The sequence below is a fragment of the Lepeophtheirus salmonis genome, chromosome 7, assembly GCF_016086655.4.
Source record: "Lepeophtheirus salmonis chromosome 7, UVic_Lsal_1.4, whole genome shotgun sequence".
NCBI classification, from domain to species: Eukaryota; Metazoa; Arthropoda; class Copepoda; order Siphonostomatoida; family Caligidae; genus Lepeophtheirus; species Lepeophtheirus salmonis.
This window is the reverse complement of record NC_052137.2, coordinates 29,301,909-29,317,044: the sequence shown is the minus strand read 5'-3', so window position 1 is coordinate 29,317,044 and position 15,136 is coordinate 29,301,909. Positions and strand designations below refer to the sequence as shown.

Here is a 15,136-nt window from a genome sequence, read left to right as displayed (position 1 = left end):
TGTCAACAGTTCCCAGAACGGCAAATACATGGGCAAAAAGGGGGAAAGTGCCCTCCCATCTTTAAAACCAAGTTTTCGGACAGTGTCATGCCCCTTGGGTCATTGGGAGTAACGGAAGTGTCATGGACCACATCTTCTTTTAGCCAAAAAAGAGGGTGGGTGACGACAGGTACGGTGAACTTCTGTCGGAGCAAGGGATACCTTGGATGAAGGCATAGGCAAATGGTATCTATTTCTTGTTTCAACAAGACTCGGCCACCTCTCACAAGCCCTGCAAAACCCAAAAAATGTTGAAAGAAGAGAATGTGCCATTTTGGGACCCCAGACCTGGCCATCTAACTCCCCTGATATGAATCCTGTTCTTGACGATGTTGAAGAGACACAAACTATTAAATAAAGAATCCAGGAGGACAGAGAGAAATGAGGAGAGAGGAAATATGGAGGACTAAGACAACCATTTAATTTAATAGGCACAAGTACATATTCTTATTAAGACATAATCATTACCACTCTCACAAACATACACAATGGACGGCTATTTATAAGAAGAATAGTGAGGGTAGTACTTTATACATTTATTAAATAATAACAATAACTAAAAGATGTGAAGGTAGAAAAGGAGTCACGAATGCATAACAAATCCCATGGATGACTTCTTCTAAGAAGAGTTAGAAGGGAAGATCTCAGCCAATTTACATAACAGCATTGACTCCTTGAAGGTCTCCATCATCACGTACTGGGACAAAATCTCCCACGTTGACGTGCTCAAGGACCGCAAATCCTTTAGGTCTCGTATCAAGTGAATGATTGGCGAAGATGGCGGACAAATTGAATGATTTTGAATCAACTTGAAAATAAAATTTCAAACCTCTACTTGCTTCCCTTATTGAAAGGTGGTCCTGATTTACCTGAACGACTCTGTATATACTTAGACCTGTAAACGCAGCATAGATGAGATAACTCGCCTGAAGAACTTTAAAAAAAAGAAGGAATTTCTTATGATATTTTTTTTTTTTTAGTCAATTATTATTTCGTTAGCTGAAGGTATTTATTAATTAAATTTTTTATGACACAAATCAAACGTAGGTTTAGGGCTGTAAGTAATAGCATTTTCGCTATGTATAAATAAAGAAATCAAAAATTAATGTAGTAACTTTGACAATTCGAAGAATGTTTTAGGCCAGAGACAGCCTAGTTATAATAGCGATTAATTAAATCATCTTTAATGAGCTATGATATGAAGGAAATAAACACGAGTTCCACTCTGTATCTGGCCCGGACATAGGCAGAAATTACTCCGATGTCGATCTTCAATTGAACTCCGAGTCTAACAAAGACTTGTACTTATAACTCCCAATCCAATCTTCAGTCATTAAGGAGTAACAAACTTGAGATTACACTCTAAATTTAGTAGACATGTTCTCTCTCCAAAAATTAAATAATTATGACAACAGCTTTTGCAAATAAACAATTATCTGCTGACTTCCAAATAGAAAAAATATTGCAGGCGGTTAATTTATAGAATTCTAAGATATCAGCCTTAGAAAATATAAAATATTACTTTGATCCACAACTATGTACAAAAACTAACAGGCTAGAAAATGCTTAAGATTCACAACCCTATATTTGCAGCTATAGAACCTTAATTATAGACCTGTGAAATAAAATTTTACAACTCAAAAAAACTTTTCATTTTTGTAATTTTATCTTTAATTTCTACAAATACAAATATCTGAATATCTGTATTTTCCATTATACCTAGATTAGCCGAAAAGTTTCGGGGTTTTTTTTGTGAAGGGGGAGGGGGAAGGAAATGAATAACTGCTATAAAGAGGTGAACAAGAAAAGTAGTTGAAGACTATGTTTTTGACGACTCTGTTTGTTAGTTTGTTCGTCTGTTGGTCATAGAAAGAGGCCATTAAATTTGGATAAGTCATGGTCAAAGTAGCACAAAGCCTTTAAAATACATAATCACTCTACAGAGTGCCTATTCTCGTTATATTTAAATTAATATGCATTTATTGTACTCCGTAGTTTTTAAAACAGTTTACAACAAAGATGGGCGAGAATGCTTACTTCAGTGGGAGAATTTAACACCAGGACAACCTATTAAATATTGAACAAAAAAGAAAAAAGAGTACATGCATTATTTCCCCCGCCCTTTTTTTAGTTTTTTCTTTACACAAATCCCTTCTTAATTAATAACTAATCCGTTATGTAACATAATTAGAATATGTACTTATCTTAAGAAACATTAAGTGTGAGATTTTAGAAGTTATACAAATTTATTTATTTTAACTAATTTAACTTATCATATCAACCAAGGCAGTTGGCTCTTCTCTTTTTTAAAAAGCATATAGTATTTATTTGTTACTATGTTGCAAACCAATAATTTGAGGTCAGTTAGTAGCTTTACTAATAACATGATGCATTTTGTGCATAAAATTTTAAGTTTCAACTCTTCAAGAAAGTATTTTCAATTTCCGGATCACTTTATTAAATAATTTTTGCAATATTTGCAAAAATGAACCAGTTATCGCAGGTTATTTTGTCAAGAACATTATTCTTCATAACCTTTTTGTTCTTACAAGTACGGTTGTTTTTTTGGTATTTTTGTATTTCTCTTTACAATGCCAATAAATGGTATTAACTATTTTGTTGCAAAATTTGTACAAAAAAAGGTTTTTTCCAAATTTTCTTCGCAAACTTCGATTTGGCAAGTCTTTGACAAAATTATAAAATGGACTTCTCTCCCACAACAATTTTTTTGATGAATATATATTGGTATGTTATTTGAAGTTTATAATATAATATATATATTTTTTTAAAACAAAAATTACTAAGGTTACCAATAGTAAGTATTTGGGTTTAGGATGAGACTTTTTAGATAACCTAACTTAACAGGATTGATATAGTGTTATTGGTACATGCAGGTTAAATATATATTCAATTTCCCCCTCCATCGTTAAATTTATACAAGATAATTAGAATTGTCAGGATCTTTCTCGACAACCACAAAACATTCATATTATAATTATTAGTATTTCTATATTTTCTTAATAATTTTTCAACTTTTTGAATCTATTTGTCGTGAATCCATTAAATAAAAAGTACATTTTTCCACGTTAAACACTTATAACTAGAGTTAAAAGTATGATGCAGACATTTTAAAAATGATTTTAGATTTTTTTTTAACATTCAGCTTAAAAATATATTAACATTAGTTATCCCTATCTTGAACATCGAGGGCTTAAAACTGCTTTGAATCTTAAAAATATCTAAAAATAACAAAAAATCTATGACTTTTTCTAAAGGCCTCAAGGCTCTGAGAGAAAAAATGAGGTCATATTTGGAATTAAGGATCAACTGAACTAAGTTGAGCATATGCTATTCTAGTGCATTAAAAAAAAGTGTGATTTTGTTGGATAGTATTATTAGTATAATATTATCATTTTGTATATATAAATATTTTCTGAATAATTTTTCAATTGTTTTGACCATTTAAAATGTGATGTACTGCTCCCTTCCTGGCTGAGCAACTCCGGTTAACCCTTTGTTAGTTACTTATATAAGTTATTTTATTTTATATTTACCGGGACAACCCTTATTATTTACTCATCTCTATTATGCAAAGTTTGAGAGGTTAAGAGTAATTTATATAATGTTCCGATAAGCAATGCTGTAAAATACATAATTAGGTGTCGATTACTGAGAAAAATATCGTCTTAGTCACTAACATGAGCACACAGTACGAGAAGAGATTGATATCCACGCAGGATGGTACTGGAAACCCATTGGGAGCAGATTGGAGCTTCAAACAAGACGATTTATAAGATTTCCTTGCGGTTGAAGGTCGTGGAGGACCTTAAACAATCTCCAGGAGAAGGTAAGAAACATACCATTTGTCCTTCAACTGCCTAAAGTCACCCTAAAAAACCGAATTCCTAAATTGCTGTTATAGCAAGGAAGGTAACAAGTCCCATCAGCGTTGTCTAGGGCTCTAAAAAAGGCAGTATGAATGTCTTAGTGGCATATTCCGCGGCCTCTGTTGAAAAAAAAACAAAAAAAAAAACAGAGAAAAACCCTTGTGGAGTGGACAAAAAAGATGCTGAACCACCTAAGGGAACATGTGAACTCATTGTGAATTTTCTGATGAGAAGACCTTTACTGTTGACCCTGTCTATAACAGGTAGTTCGATCTAGTAGTGACATTTGAGGATGTTGCACAGGAGTACCGATATGTCTGCACCACTGAGCACTATTCTTCACGGATGATGTTAGGCCTGGTTGCATCCAACGGGAAGGTCCTTTAGGATACAGGACTTCGTCAAAGTTCTGGACACCAGAGTTCTCCCTTGGATCAATTCCATCGTTGGCATCCTCTCTTCTTGTTTCAACAACGATGAAGCACCTGCCCACACCGCAAAGAAAACCCAAGTCAACATGCAATTCTGGTCAAAGGACTTCTTCCCACATCTGAGTCCAAACCTCAACCTCCTGGACTATTCCATCGAGGTGCACATGTAGTCCAATCCCTTAAGGAGTCTCCACAAAAGGAAACTCTCCCTGAAGACCTCTGCCAACAAGGCCTGGGTCTCCATGAGTGTCGAGTAGACCCAGATGGTGTACAGCAACGTCGACATTCGCCTGTAGATCACCACCAATTCTGAGGGATGATACATTGACTAAAACATGTTATTTGGGTTTGATTCATAAATTAATTAGTTGATATTAAAAGTAATATATTTATGACTTATTTGAGCAAAACCTTGTTTCTGTGAAACAATAAGATCAAAGTCAACTATATTTTAAAATAGGAATATTTCTATTTAATAGTTTGGTTGCATAATCCGAAAATACTCTATTCATGGAACAGGTACTCTTCTTCCTCTGCCTTTTTTTTGGACCAACTAAGGTTTTTTTTTTATTTCCTACTCTTTAGAGATAGTTATGTAATGAAAGAGATAATAGAAACGTAATAAAAGAGTTGTAAAAAATATGATAGTGGACGAGTAGAATACTTTTTATAGTTGCAACTTGAACAGTATTTTTTTTTTACAAATATTTTCTCAGATGTTTGCATGAGAGAACATCTAAGTATAACGTAATCACTATTTTGTGAAAACAATGAGTTTCACTGTTGATTTGTAAGGAAGTTATTTGTGGAAGTCCCAGTTAGACTGAGGATTAATATCGGCATGACTCCTAGGGGGGTCCACAGGGGGTGGACTGAAGGGGCTGTATCCCTCAATTAAGAAAATTTTGGTTTTTATAAGTGATTTTTTTCGGTTAGGATAAAAAAAAAAATAACGCAAGATAGGGTAAATTATTTCTTCGAAAAAAATTAATTTTCCAACTGTGGAACTATGTAATAACTGTGGATTTAGATTTTTTATTTTTTAAATGAAAAAAAGTTGTTTTTTTTATCTTCCGTGTTTATACTGATTTGAAACTAAAATAATGTCCTGGATAAATGAAAGAAAATATTAAAATCAATATCTAATTTACACTTTAACTATTAACTAATGTCAAATAGTTATGATTTGTCAATATATGATTGAGTGAAGGAATATAAATTAATAATTTTTGATAAAAAATCATGACTTAGGAGCATCCAAAATGCCTACAAAATTAGGTAAAAACAAACTTGTTGAGAGGCACTTTTCACCTTTTACAAAATAAATATCAAATAAAAATGCAATGCATTATGTGATGTGTAACTAACGAAATGATGTATGCTTCAAGAATGGAGTTTTATATTTACAAAATATTTTCCTACAAAAAACAACACAAAATATACATTTTTTATCTTTTTTATTGAAAATCAAAACTATGACGAGCATATAGGTATAGAGTAGCCATTCATTCGATATAATTACCGTTGGCATCAATAACGGCCTCAATACGGCCTCTGAACCGGCTGCAGGATCTTCTGATCATCTCATTGTCCATGTTGCCGAATACCTCCTTGATGGAGTCCATCAGGCTGGCCTTGGTACTATGGGGATGTCTGTTAGTATGTCTCTCGACATAGCCCAAGATAAAATAGTCCAAAGGATTTTAGGTCGGGAGAGTTAGGAGGCCACAAATCCTTGGTAACAACGTCATATCAGTTCTCGGTTAACCACTGCATGGAGATTTTAGACACATGGCAGGGTACTGAGTCCTGTTGCCACACGCAGGGCCTGTCTCCGGCCACCGCTTGGATCCAAGGCAGAACCACCTTCTCCATAACATCCAGGTAGACCTCTGTATTGACTTTTAGACCACCATGACCATTGCAGGGAACTTGGTCTTCATTACCTTCCTCACATGGCTGGTGCAGGTGGGTATCCACCTGTTGTTCTGCTTGTTGACCTTCTGATCTTGACAGAAATTCTTTTCATCAGAGAAAAACCACAGCATCCCGGTCTGCTTTGGGTGCTTGAGCTTGTTGAGCAATTTTGTTGACTTCATCAGACTGTTGTCCTTTGCCTTCTGGGTCAAGATCTGGCCCACCTGCATCTTGTAGCTCCTGCACCTTAAATCCTCAGATACACAGTCCCTTATTGTTTTCTTATGGCAGCCCAGATACCTCGCCATGGCCTTCATGGACCTGGTTAGGGTCATCCTCAACCATCTTCTTCATCTTGTCGACAAAGTCGGTGTCCCTGACCTTCCTGTCGGCGCCCTCCTCCTTAGGTGCCCTCTTTATGGTGGCATCAACATCCCAGGTGTTCTCTAGCTTCTTAGGGATACGCTGAACAGTCTGTAATTTCACTCCTAAGGTTGAAGCAATCGTTGAATTGGAGATTTCACTTCCATTATTAACCAATGCCATGACTACGGCGGACCTCGAAAGCTCCTCGTTCCACTTATAGCTCTTTATCTCCTCATATGATGACGGCATGATGCTAACTGAACTACGTATCGTCAGCTGACGAGAATAGCTTTCCTATTTGGTAACCAGTTTTTTATTTGATAATGTCGTCTTCAAGTTATCAAGGTTTAAAGTAGGCGACAATTTGATCCCCGCTCCCTGTATAATATAAACCTACATGAATGATGAACTTTTGATTGAGAAGTGGTAGACTTAAGGCAAATGACTACTAGTGTTGGATTTCGGTCTGGAAATCCTACACTGGTTGAGACTGTTATTTTTTTAGATCCAACTAATTCGTACCAGCAAAAAAGCTCGGTCTGGACCGGTCTCATAGAATAAAATATATATATTTTTTAAATAAATAAAGTAACATAGGTTGAGAGATGTGTGGGTTATAAAACTTCCGTTAATTTTAATTTTATTTTGAAATGAACAAGTACATACTGGGATATCATAAAGTAGGATGAAGCACGGAGATTGAAATTACACAGCCTCGTTTTTGCTCGGGGAAAACCTTCAATAAATAAATTTTTGATATTTAGCATGATTTGAGACAAATGCAACAAAGTGAAGTATCTTGATATACATGGAGATTATGTTATTAGAACAAGTAAGGACTTCAATAAAACAACATAAATAACGTAGAAAATAATTGATTAACATTATATAAATCAGTGAAAACCAATAATAATACATTCAAGACTCTAGTTTAAATAAAAATGTAGGTACATGATTTTTTTAAATACCCTCACAGAAAAAAATTATTGAAGTAAAAATAATATTTCACCCTGACTACAAAAATGAAATTCACATTTATTTGCTACATTATTTTAGGTACAACTATAATATTAAATATTATATTTTTTTGATTTAGACAAATACAATGAATTTCACATTTGACGAAACTCTTCTATTTGCTCCAGGATCATTAGCGTTTCCTATTTTGTAGCACATTATAGCTTTTAACTATAAAATTAGACGTTTTCTTAACTATTATTTCAATCAATTTAAAATCCTCAAATAGTTCTACTACGTCTGTAGCACTTATAAACAAAGTCTATTGTATATAGCTATTAGTCTTCCTCCATTCTAATTGATGGTAAAGAGAGCAATCTTTGCAAATTTGAACTTATTGGTATACTAGATATTAGAAGAAATCAATTCCTCAATTTTTGCCATCATCTAATTCTCTTTTGGATCCGCATTATAGTCTTCCTACCCTAGAATAACTTTTAAATAAGCTATGTCGTTATGAATTGCATTAAAAATCTTAATTTTACTTTCCCTCAAACTATACAAAAACTTTGATGACACTGGAAGCTTCTCATGACTTTGATAAGGATAAAAAGTAAGCTCTAAAAGCAACCTTAATTGCATGTCTGATAAATTGTTGAGTTGATTGGAGGAGTAAAATACGTCTATTTGTTAATTTAATCATTCCAATTATTTACTGCGCCTTGCTTAAAAAGACTCTCAATTCGTATTCCACCTTATGCAAGATTAACGAGTGTGTTTCGGGTACAAAGATTGATGGAACTATCTTTTTTTAGTGTGCTTCTTTTAAATATGTCATGGCATGTAGAACGGCAGGAATTGTTATCCGATAGGTCGTCTTCAAAGTCCTTATTAAAAAATTTAATGATCCCACACTTGAATTTCTAGTAGGTGTCAAATCATTTCTACAGATATCTTTCATTGATATCCTCCAAAGATATCGGAGTGTCTGTTCCACTCTAGTAGTTTACGACACAGCATTAATTAGATTAAGGGAAACGTTCTTATACTGCAAGTCCACGTCGAATATCAAATCATGTCTTTGAATATTTTCATCGCATGCTCATTTCAAGTCCATTACTATAACATAAGGTCCAAAGTGTGAAAATTTTTCCTGTGTCCTCATTATACTACCTATGCAGTCCAAGTCAAGTCTCGAGTCTTTCATAGTGAGATCGTCTTCAAAATATGGACTCAAGTCCAACTGTAGTCGTAAGATTGAAGTCTAAGTTCCCACCTCTGGCAATAATTGAGCATTGTATCTTAAATTATTCAACTTTTAGTAATATATTAATTATTATATTAACAATGAATAAATTATCAAGTATAATCTAAAATTCATTTTCTCTTTGGTGGGATATTCAAAAAAGGAAAAATCAAATTAGTAAAAATAAGTTCTTCTTTCCCCACAGCAATTTTAGAGTGTGAAGCGTGCTTCATCCCTCTTTATTAGATCCAAAGACAGTAAAAAGTAAAACCTGTCTTTGTTTTTACTATAATTCATATCATTTGCAGTATTGATTATTTTATTATCGCTTGATATACAATATATTTCACAAAATAACAAACTCACTTAGTGAAAAGAAATTTGCGATAATATAATGCTCAATACAAAAGAAACAGTTGCAACAAGTCTCCCAAATGTTCTCCCATTCTTTATTATTCAATATTACTTTATATAATTGCACTTCAGATCAGGTTTGTTATTTTTTTTTAGCATGAGTAGCGGCTTGAAGAGTTTTTAAGAGATAGTTCCTCCGATCTACATGCGATCAATTATCTGTAATGTACATCTTAAGCCCACCGCCACTGCTTCACAGAGCATATATATTCTTGGTGTCTTTGTTGTATCCTTAATCAACCCATGCACCTGGGGTTCACTGTGGATGCTTCAAAAAGCATATAAGGCACATATATGGTTTGTGAAGCACAGCGGTTGTTTTTAACATTCTTTGAGTCTTTGCTGTAGCCTCAATTAATCCATGGGTCAGGGGTTTATTTTGAAGTATTTGGAGGAGCCCTACATGCATTGTAAAGCGGCTGTGGTGGGGTTGAACCTGCTTGATGGCCCTGCCCTTGCGTAAAATAAAGTTTCGGACCGAGATATTGTGATTTATTTAGTAAATGACAGGAAATTGTCCCAATGACAATTTTCCACTATGACATTCTTCTCCAGGTCAATTTTCCCAAATGGCAATTTTCTCCAGGACAATTTTCCTAGAACCCTTAAAGTACAACAATACATGGAAAATCTACTTATTTGTTTATCAAAAAATATTACTTAGTCAATTTTTTAAATTCAATATTTTTTAACAGTTGCAATTGTCCCAGGCTATGGGGATAGTTGCAACATTGGAGGGGTCGCATTCAAAGGTGGAAAAAGTATTTATTGTTATAACCTTTTTGCATGCTTAGTATGTTGTGGTTGGTCTACCCTACCTATGACGTTTCTTTATTTGCAAAGGAAAACCATATTTAACATACAGTGTAGAAATTAAAAAACACAATTGGAGATTCGCATACTGATATTATTATCGTAATAAAGGCTTGCCCAAATACCATTATTTTGTTCGTGTTTAACAACAACTGTTGCGTAATAGTTTTTAATATTATTTTAGAATTAGGATGAGGATCCCGACTTTATCATGTTGTGCTCCTACAAAATCCAGAACATTAATTATGAAAAAATCTTCTGTATACTCATTGGAACAGAAATATGTCTTCTCGGAGCAACTTTCCTATTGGGATTCATTCTCTCTGTTCAATATTTCTACGCAGCTCCCTTGGATATATCAATCTACTGTCTCTTTTCAAGCCTTCTCATACTAAAATGTGTCTTAGGGATAAAGATACGAGCCATTCGAGCTGTTGGACAAAAAAAGAACAATTGGATCTACGTGGAATTAACTATAACAGGAATGTTTCTCGTTGGGATATTGATTGGAATTGTCCCCATGATAAAAGGATTTTTTGAAGATGGACGAGAGGATCAGCTCATCCTTTGTATTGTACTGATTTTGGGACTAAGTATGCATTGAATTTTATTGAATTAATCCGGCTTACTTGAAAAATATACCTTCATAATATTTGTAGATATCTATGTATTCAAATTCATAATTTGTCTCAAAACTGGAGAGAAAATTGAGGAGAAAAAGTTTGAAAGAGATGTTCCATAAATATTATTTTTTAATAAGATTGCGAACGATAGGAACTATTTTTGAATCCAGCAGTTTGAAGTGTCCAATTGTATTCATCTTACACCTTCTGGATTTTAAATATTTATTATATTCGCCCAAAATACAAAATAAAAGACTAAATGTTTGAGCTGGATTTATTAGAGTTACATATTTTGGTTGCAAGTTTCGAGTAACGATTTTTTTGTGTGGGATTTTTAAAATGTTTTACAATTTTTTTGTTATGTGTTTTTTTAAATATTTTTTATATAAAAACTATATGGAATTGAGTTTAGTCCGTTTTTCTGCCATATTTTTGTGAGAGAGTTTGAGGAGGGAGGGGAAAGAAGGAGGGTGGGGTGTAGGTATTTAAGTTTATTTCAGGAATGAAAATTTGTTTCTTTGTTCGGAGAGGGGCTTGGCCGTTGCTGCCTCAATTTGTGAAAGTTCTACGTCTATTGCTGCTCTAGTGTCATAGAGTGCAGGGGCCTGTAGAATAATTCCTGCTGAGCCAACAAGGACAGCGATTGTGAATATCCATAGGAATAATCGATCCATAACCATTGCTACATACTTCCAGTCCTCTTTGACTTTACAAGAGTCTTCCTCCCGTTTTGTACACTCTGCAATGTACCGAACTCCGTCTAATGCACGATACACTTCAGGGCATTCCCCGTTGGGACCAGGGTAAATAAAGCTGGGATTTAGAGGTGGAGGCGGGGATGGGAGATTCTCAGGGGTTCCATGGAGCTCGCATGAGCTATAGTCAAAGATCTCTGTGTTATTATTATCGTGGAAATGTGAGTTCTTGTAATTTTGCTTCGATTCATAGGCAGTCTCTGGATCTTCGGATGCTTCGTAGTGGACATTTATATGATTAGATTCTCTTTGTTGGATTACGTGTTGAAGCCTTACTTGTTCAATCATATAATGCCCATATCCATTTTCTTTGATCATAGGCCTTGATCGCATCCTAGATAGTAAATAGGGGGAAAATAAGGGATTTTGAATTTTAAAGAGTGAAATTTCAGCATTACTTTGATTCTGGACTTTGACCAGGTCTACGCATGACAAGAAGTCGAGGTAAAATATGAATAAAAACACGTCTGACCCATGGAGCCATGGTGTGTGTTTGTGGTGATCGAAAATGCACATTGAGGACTACAACGGTTACGCATATACTAAAAGTATCTAATATCATTGTAAAAAGCACAAATTTTCCGAGTAAAGGCACAACAAGTGATGTTGGTGGAATGATTTCCGCAAGTAGAAGGAAGAACACAGTCAAGGAGAGGAGTATACTGATGGAAAGACTCACCTAAGAATAGAGGAAGCATTCAGGTCATGAACTCTTTATAAAATAAACATTTACCTTTTCTCCGCTATCGGATGGCAAATAGAACACAAGAACCGTTAGAAAGGAGATTCCCATGCAGGGAATTATAAGATTCACTGTATAAAATAACGTTTTCCGTCGCATTGTAATGTTGAACGTGATGTCAAGATAGGGCTCGTCACAGCATGTATACACTTTCACATTTCGTATTGCAGGAACGGCGAGGATGTCCCATTCGACCGACATATAAAACTCTGAAAGATCAACACCGATGTTGACGACATTTGTACCTTGTTCTTCCTCTTGATGACGTAGGTCAACCTATGAAAGAGTAGTTTTATAATAAAATATGGACCCTTAAATATTTAATTATTCACTTGGAATCCATCATAAGTCCATGAGCCAAACTTCATCACACAAGTTTGCTCATCGAAGGGGAAATATTCCACATCCATTTCACAAGAAGAATGATAAATAGCAGGGGGGCGCCAAACCACGAGACCCGTATTGAATAACGTTGCTTTGGTTGAGAGTGTAACTTCAAAATTACCGTCGGCACTGTGGATTATAGAAACATAATACTACATATGTTTCATTGCTAAGATCCCACATAAAAATATATATCCATGTAATAATGGGCACAACTTTCTTCCTCTGAGATATAGATTTGAGTGAGCCTCGAAATGTGTATTTCATATTTTTATATATGATTTCCTTTTATGACATAGAATGAATAAATTATGCATTTTCTCTCAAAATGGCGCCAAAAGCTTAAAAATGAGGAAATCCTTCCAAACGACATGTATTTAAATACATTTCTTGGCAGAGTTATTTTACTAATATATGTTCATATGTGTATATATCAAAAAAGATGAAAGAGTTTAAAGGGATCTTTATGGTTCATTTTCCAAAGAGGCTATTTTATATCCTTCCACACATCTCTCCCTCAGTTTACCAGAGCAAACCATGGGGAATTTATTTAAAATCTGACCATAAAATGAGCAAAATAAAGATAACTCTTTTAGAAATCCATTAACTTGAACGTATTTCCCTCCCTATAAACACTAAAAGAGCCCATTATGATGTTTTTATGGAATGATGAGAAAAACATTTATGTAATGAATAATAGAATAAATTAAAAAAGTGCTATGCGCAAGTACATACTTATTATAGAGCACAATATCCGGTCTCCAGATGTGATCCGATGGGACATGAAGCATATCAACTCCGCCATACTCATCTGGCTCCCATCTCATTTTATAATCATACCAAAACTGCTCAACCCAGAGATTTGTCGTCATTATTTGATTTCTTAAATTCTATAAAGAAAAAAAAGAGATTACACAATATATAATAAAAATACTCTTTTATTTGACGTACGACATCTATGAGTTGTGATAATTTGAGCTTTAGTTTGACTGTTACAGCATCTGATACATTGACTACTGGGCGTACTAATTTATTGTAATTTGATAATAAGTCATCGTATAATCGTTTGGCGTCCGGATTTCCACAGGATCCTACCACAAATCAAAAAATGTAAATGAAAGTTTTTATATAAGAGGTTGTGTGATTAGATACAAATAAATGTAAATTCCGCGTTTTAAGAAATAAAAAAAATAGTATGGGTTTTAGTATGTTTTACAGATAAAATGTATAAAATAGATTATGACAGTTATTATGAACATCATTCTAGTTACTTCTTCAATTTAAATTTTTACAAAACCCCTGCTTTTAGAGTATTCATCTTCCAAATACGTACATTATTCAAATGCTCATGATGGTGCAATCACAAAACGTTTTAGATCTATTTATTATATAAAAATATTTATGAGTTGTCCAAAAAGGATGAAAAAAAATATATATACATTTTTGTTCATTGTTTGTATATACATCAAAAGTTATTATCTAATTCAAAAATCTGACATAAAATTTAAAGCTTTGCTCTTTTATCAATAATGAAAAACCATTTCAAATGGATAGCTTTTAAGGCCATTTTTTGTGACTATCACAAATAATCATTTATAATACCCAAAAAAAAAAAAAAAAAAAAGAACTTCTAAATATTAAGTTCTTTTCCCCAATTCTAATTTCACATAATTTATCGTTTTCTTAAAACCCTGACATTTCTGCTACGAAAATATGTACATATTTTGATTTCAATACCTGTTATCATGACAAATATCAACGAAATTCTCCAAACTTTGTCCATGTTTTCAATAAAAAAATTCAATTTCCTACATATCGAGTCATTCTTCTTCTTAATGGATGTATGGCAATACAGAGTGCTGAAAATTAGAGAAAAAAATACATTTTTAGATACCCAAACGACTACAAAAAAAAAGTCATTGATGTCTAATTATAATTGCAAAAAAAAAAACTGACTCAAAATCATTTGTCCGTAGAGCAGAAAAAGATCAAGCAAAACCTTTCTAGATAGTTATTAGGCTCTATAAATAATATATATTTTTGTTTTAGACTAATGATGAATCGAGGTTTCATACTTATAAACGTGTAATCAACTTACGCTATACATGGAGTGAGATTGATGTAAATAATTGTGATTTCCTCACTTTTAGACCATGTTTGAGATTTGACTCAGCTCACCCACTGCCTATGGCAAAAAAAGGACTGAGTGAAGAAGGACTCCTGTCTTTCTAGTAAAGGTTTTTTATTATTGTTTCTTCAGTTAAGAGAAATCAAGAGAAAGTCAAAATCGATTCAGGAAAAGAGTAGAAAGGAGATGGAATAGGAGAGAGAGAAGAAAGAGAGGTAATAGTAACATTTAATTACATATTATCATTATTCTTGAAACTCTATTCCAAGTTTTATATAAACAAAACACATGGAATGTAAGAAAATACAGGGGCGTCCGCAGGAATATATTGGAAGGGGCTTGGTTAATTAAATTTTTTGGAAGAAAAATTTCCAAAAATCCGCAGCTGTTCACAAAAAAATAATTTTTCAAGGAAACAAAAATTTTAAAAATTA

At 33.8% G+C, this 15,136-nt stretch overlaps 1 protein-coding gene and 1 long non-coding RNA gene across 2 annotated transcripts; one reads left to right on the top strand and one right to left on the bottom strand.

Moving 5' to 3' along the window:
• Nucleotides 1–10,258: 10,258 nt before the first annotated feature.
• LOC121121557 (uncharacterized) lies at nt 10,259–10,957 on the top strand. The gene is made up of 2 exons (XR_011781037.1): nt 10,259–10,663; nt 10,730–10,957. It is a non-coding gene; the product is annotated as an uncharacterized lncRNA (long non-coding RNA).
• On the bottom strand, nt 10,954–14,824 carry LOC121121555 (acetylcholine receptor subunit alpha-like). Its single transcript, XM_040716513.2, has 8 exons — nt 14,673–14,824; nt 14,312–14,433; nt 13,526–13,665; nt 13,310–13,464; nt 12,523–12,703; nt 12,182–12,466; nt 11,847–12,127; nt 10,954–11,782 (listed from the first exon to the last, which is right to left on the bottom strand). The coding sequence occupies exons 2-8, from the start codon at nt 14,355–14,357 to the stop codon at nt 11,185–11,187; spliced, it is 1,686 nt and encodes a 561-aa protein (XP_040572447.1). The 5' UTR covers nt 14,358–14,433; nt 14,673–14,824; the 3' UTR covers nt 10,954–11,184.
• Nucleotides 14,825–15,136: the final 312 nt, after the last annotated feature.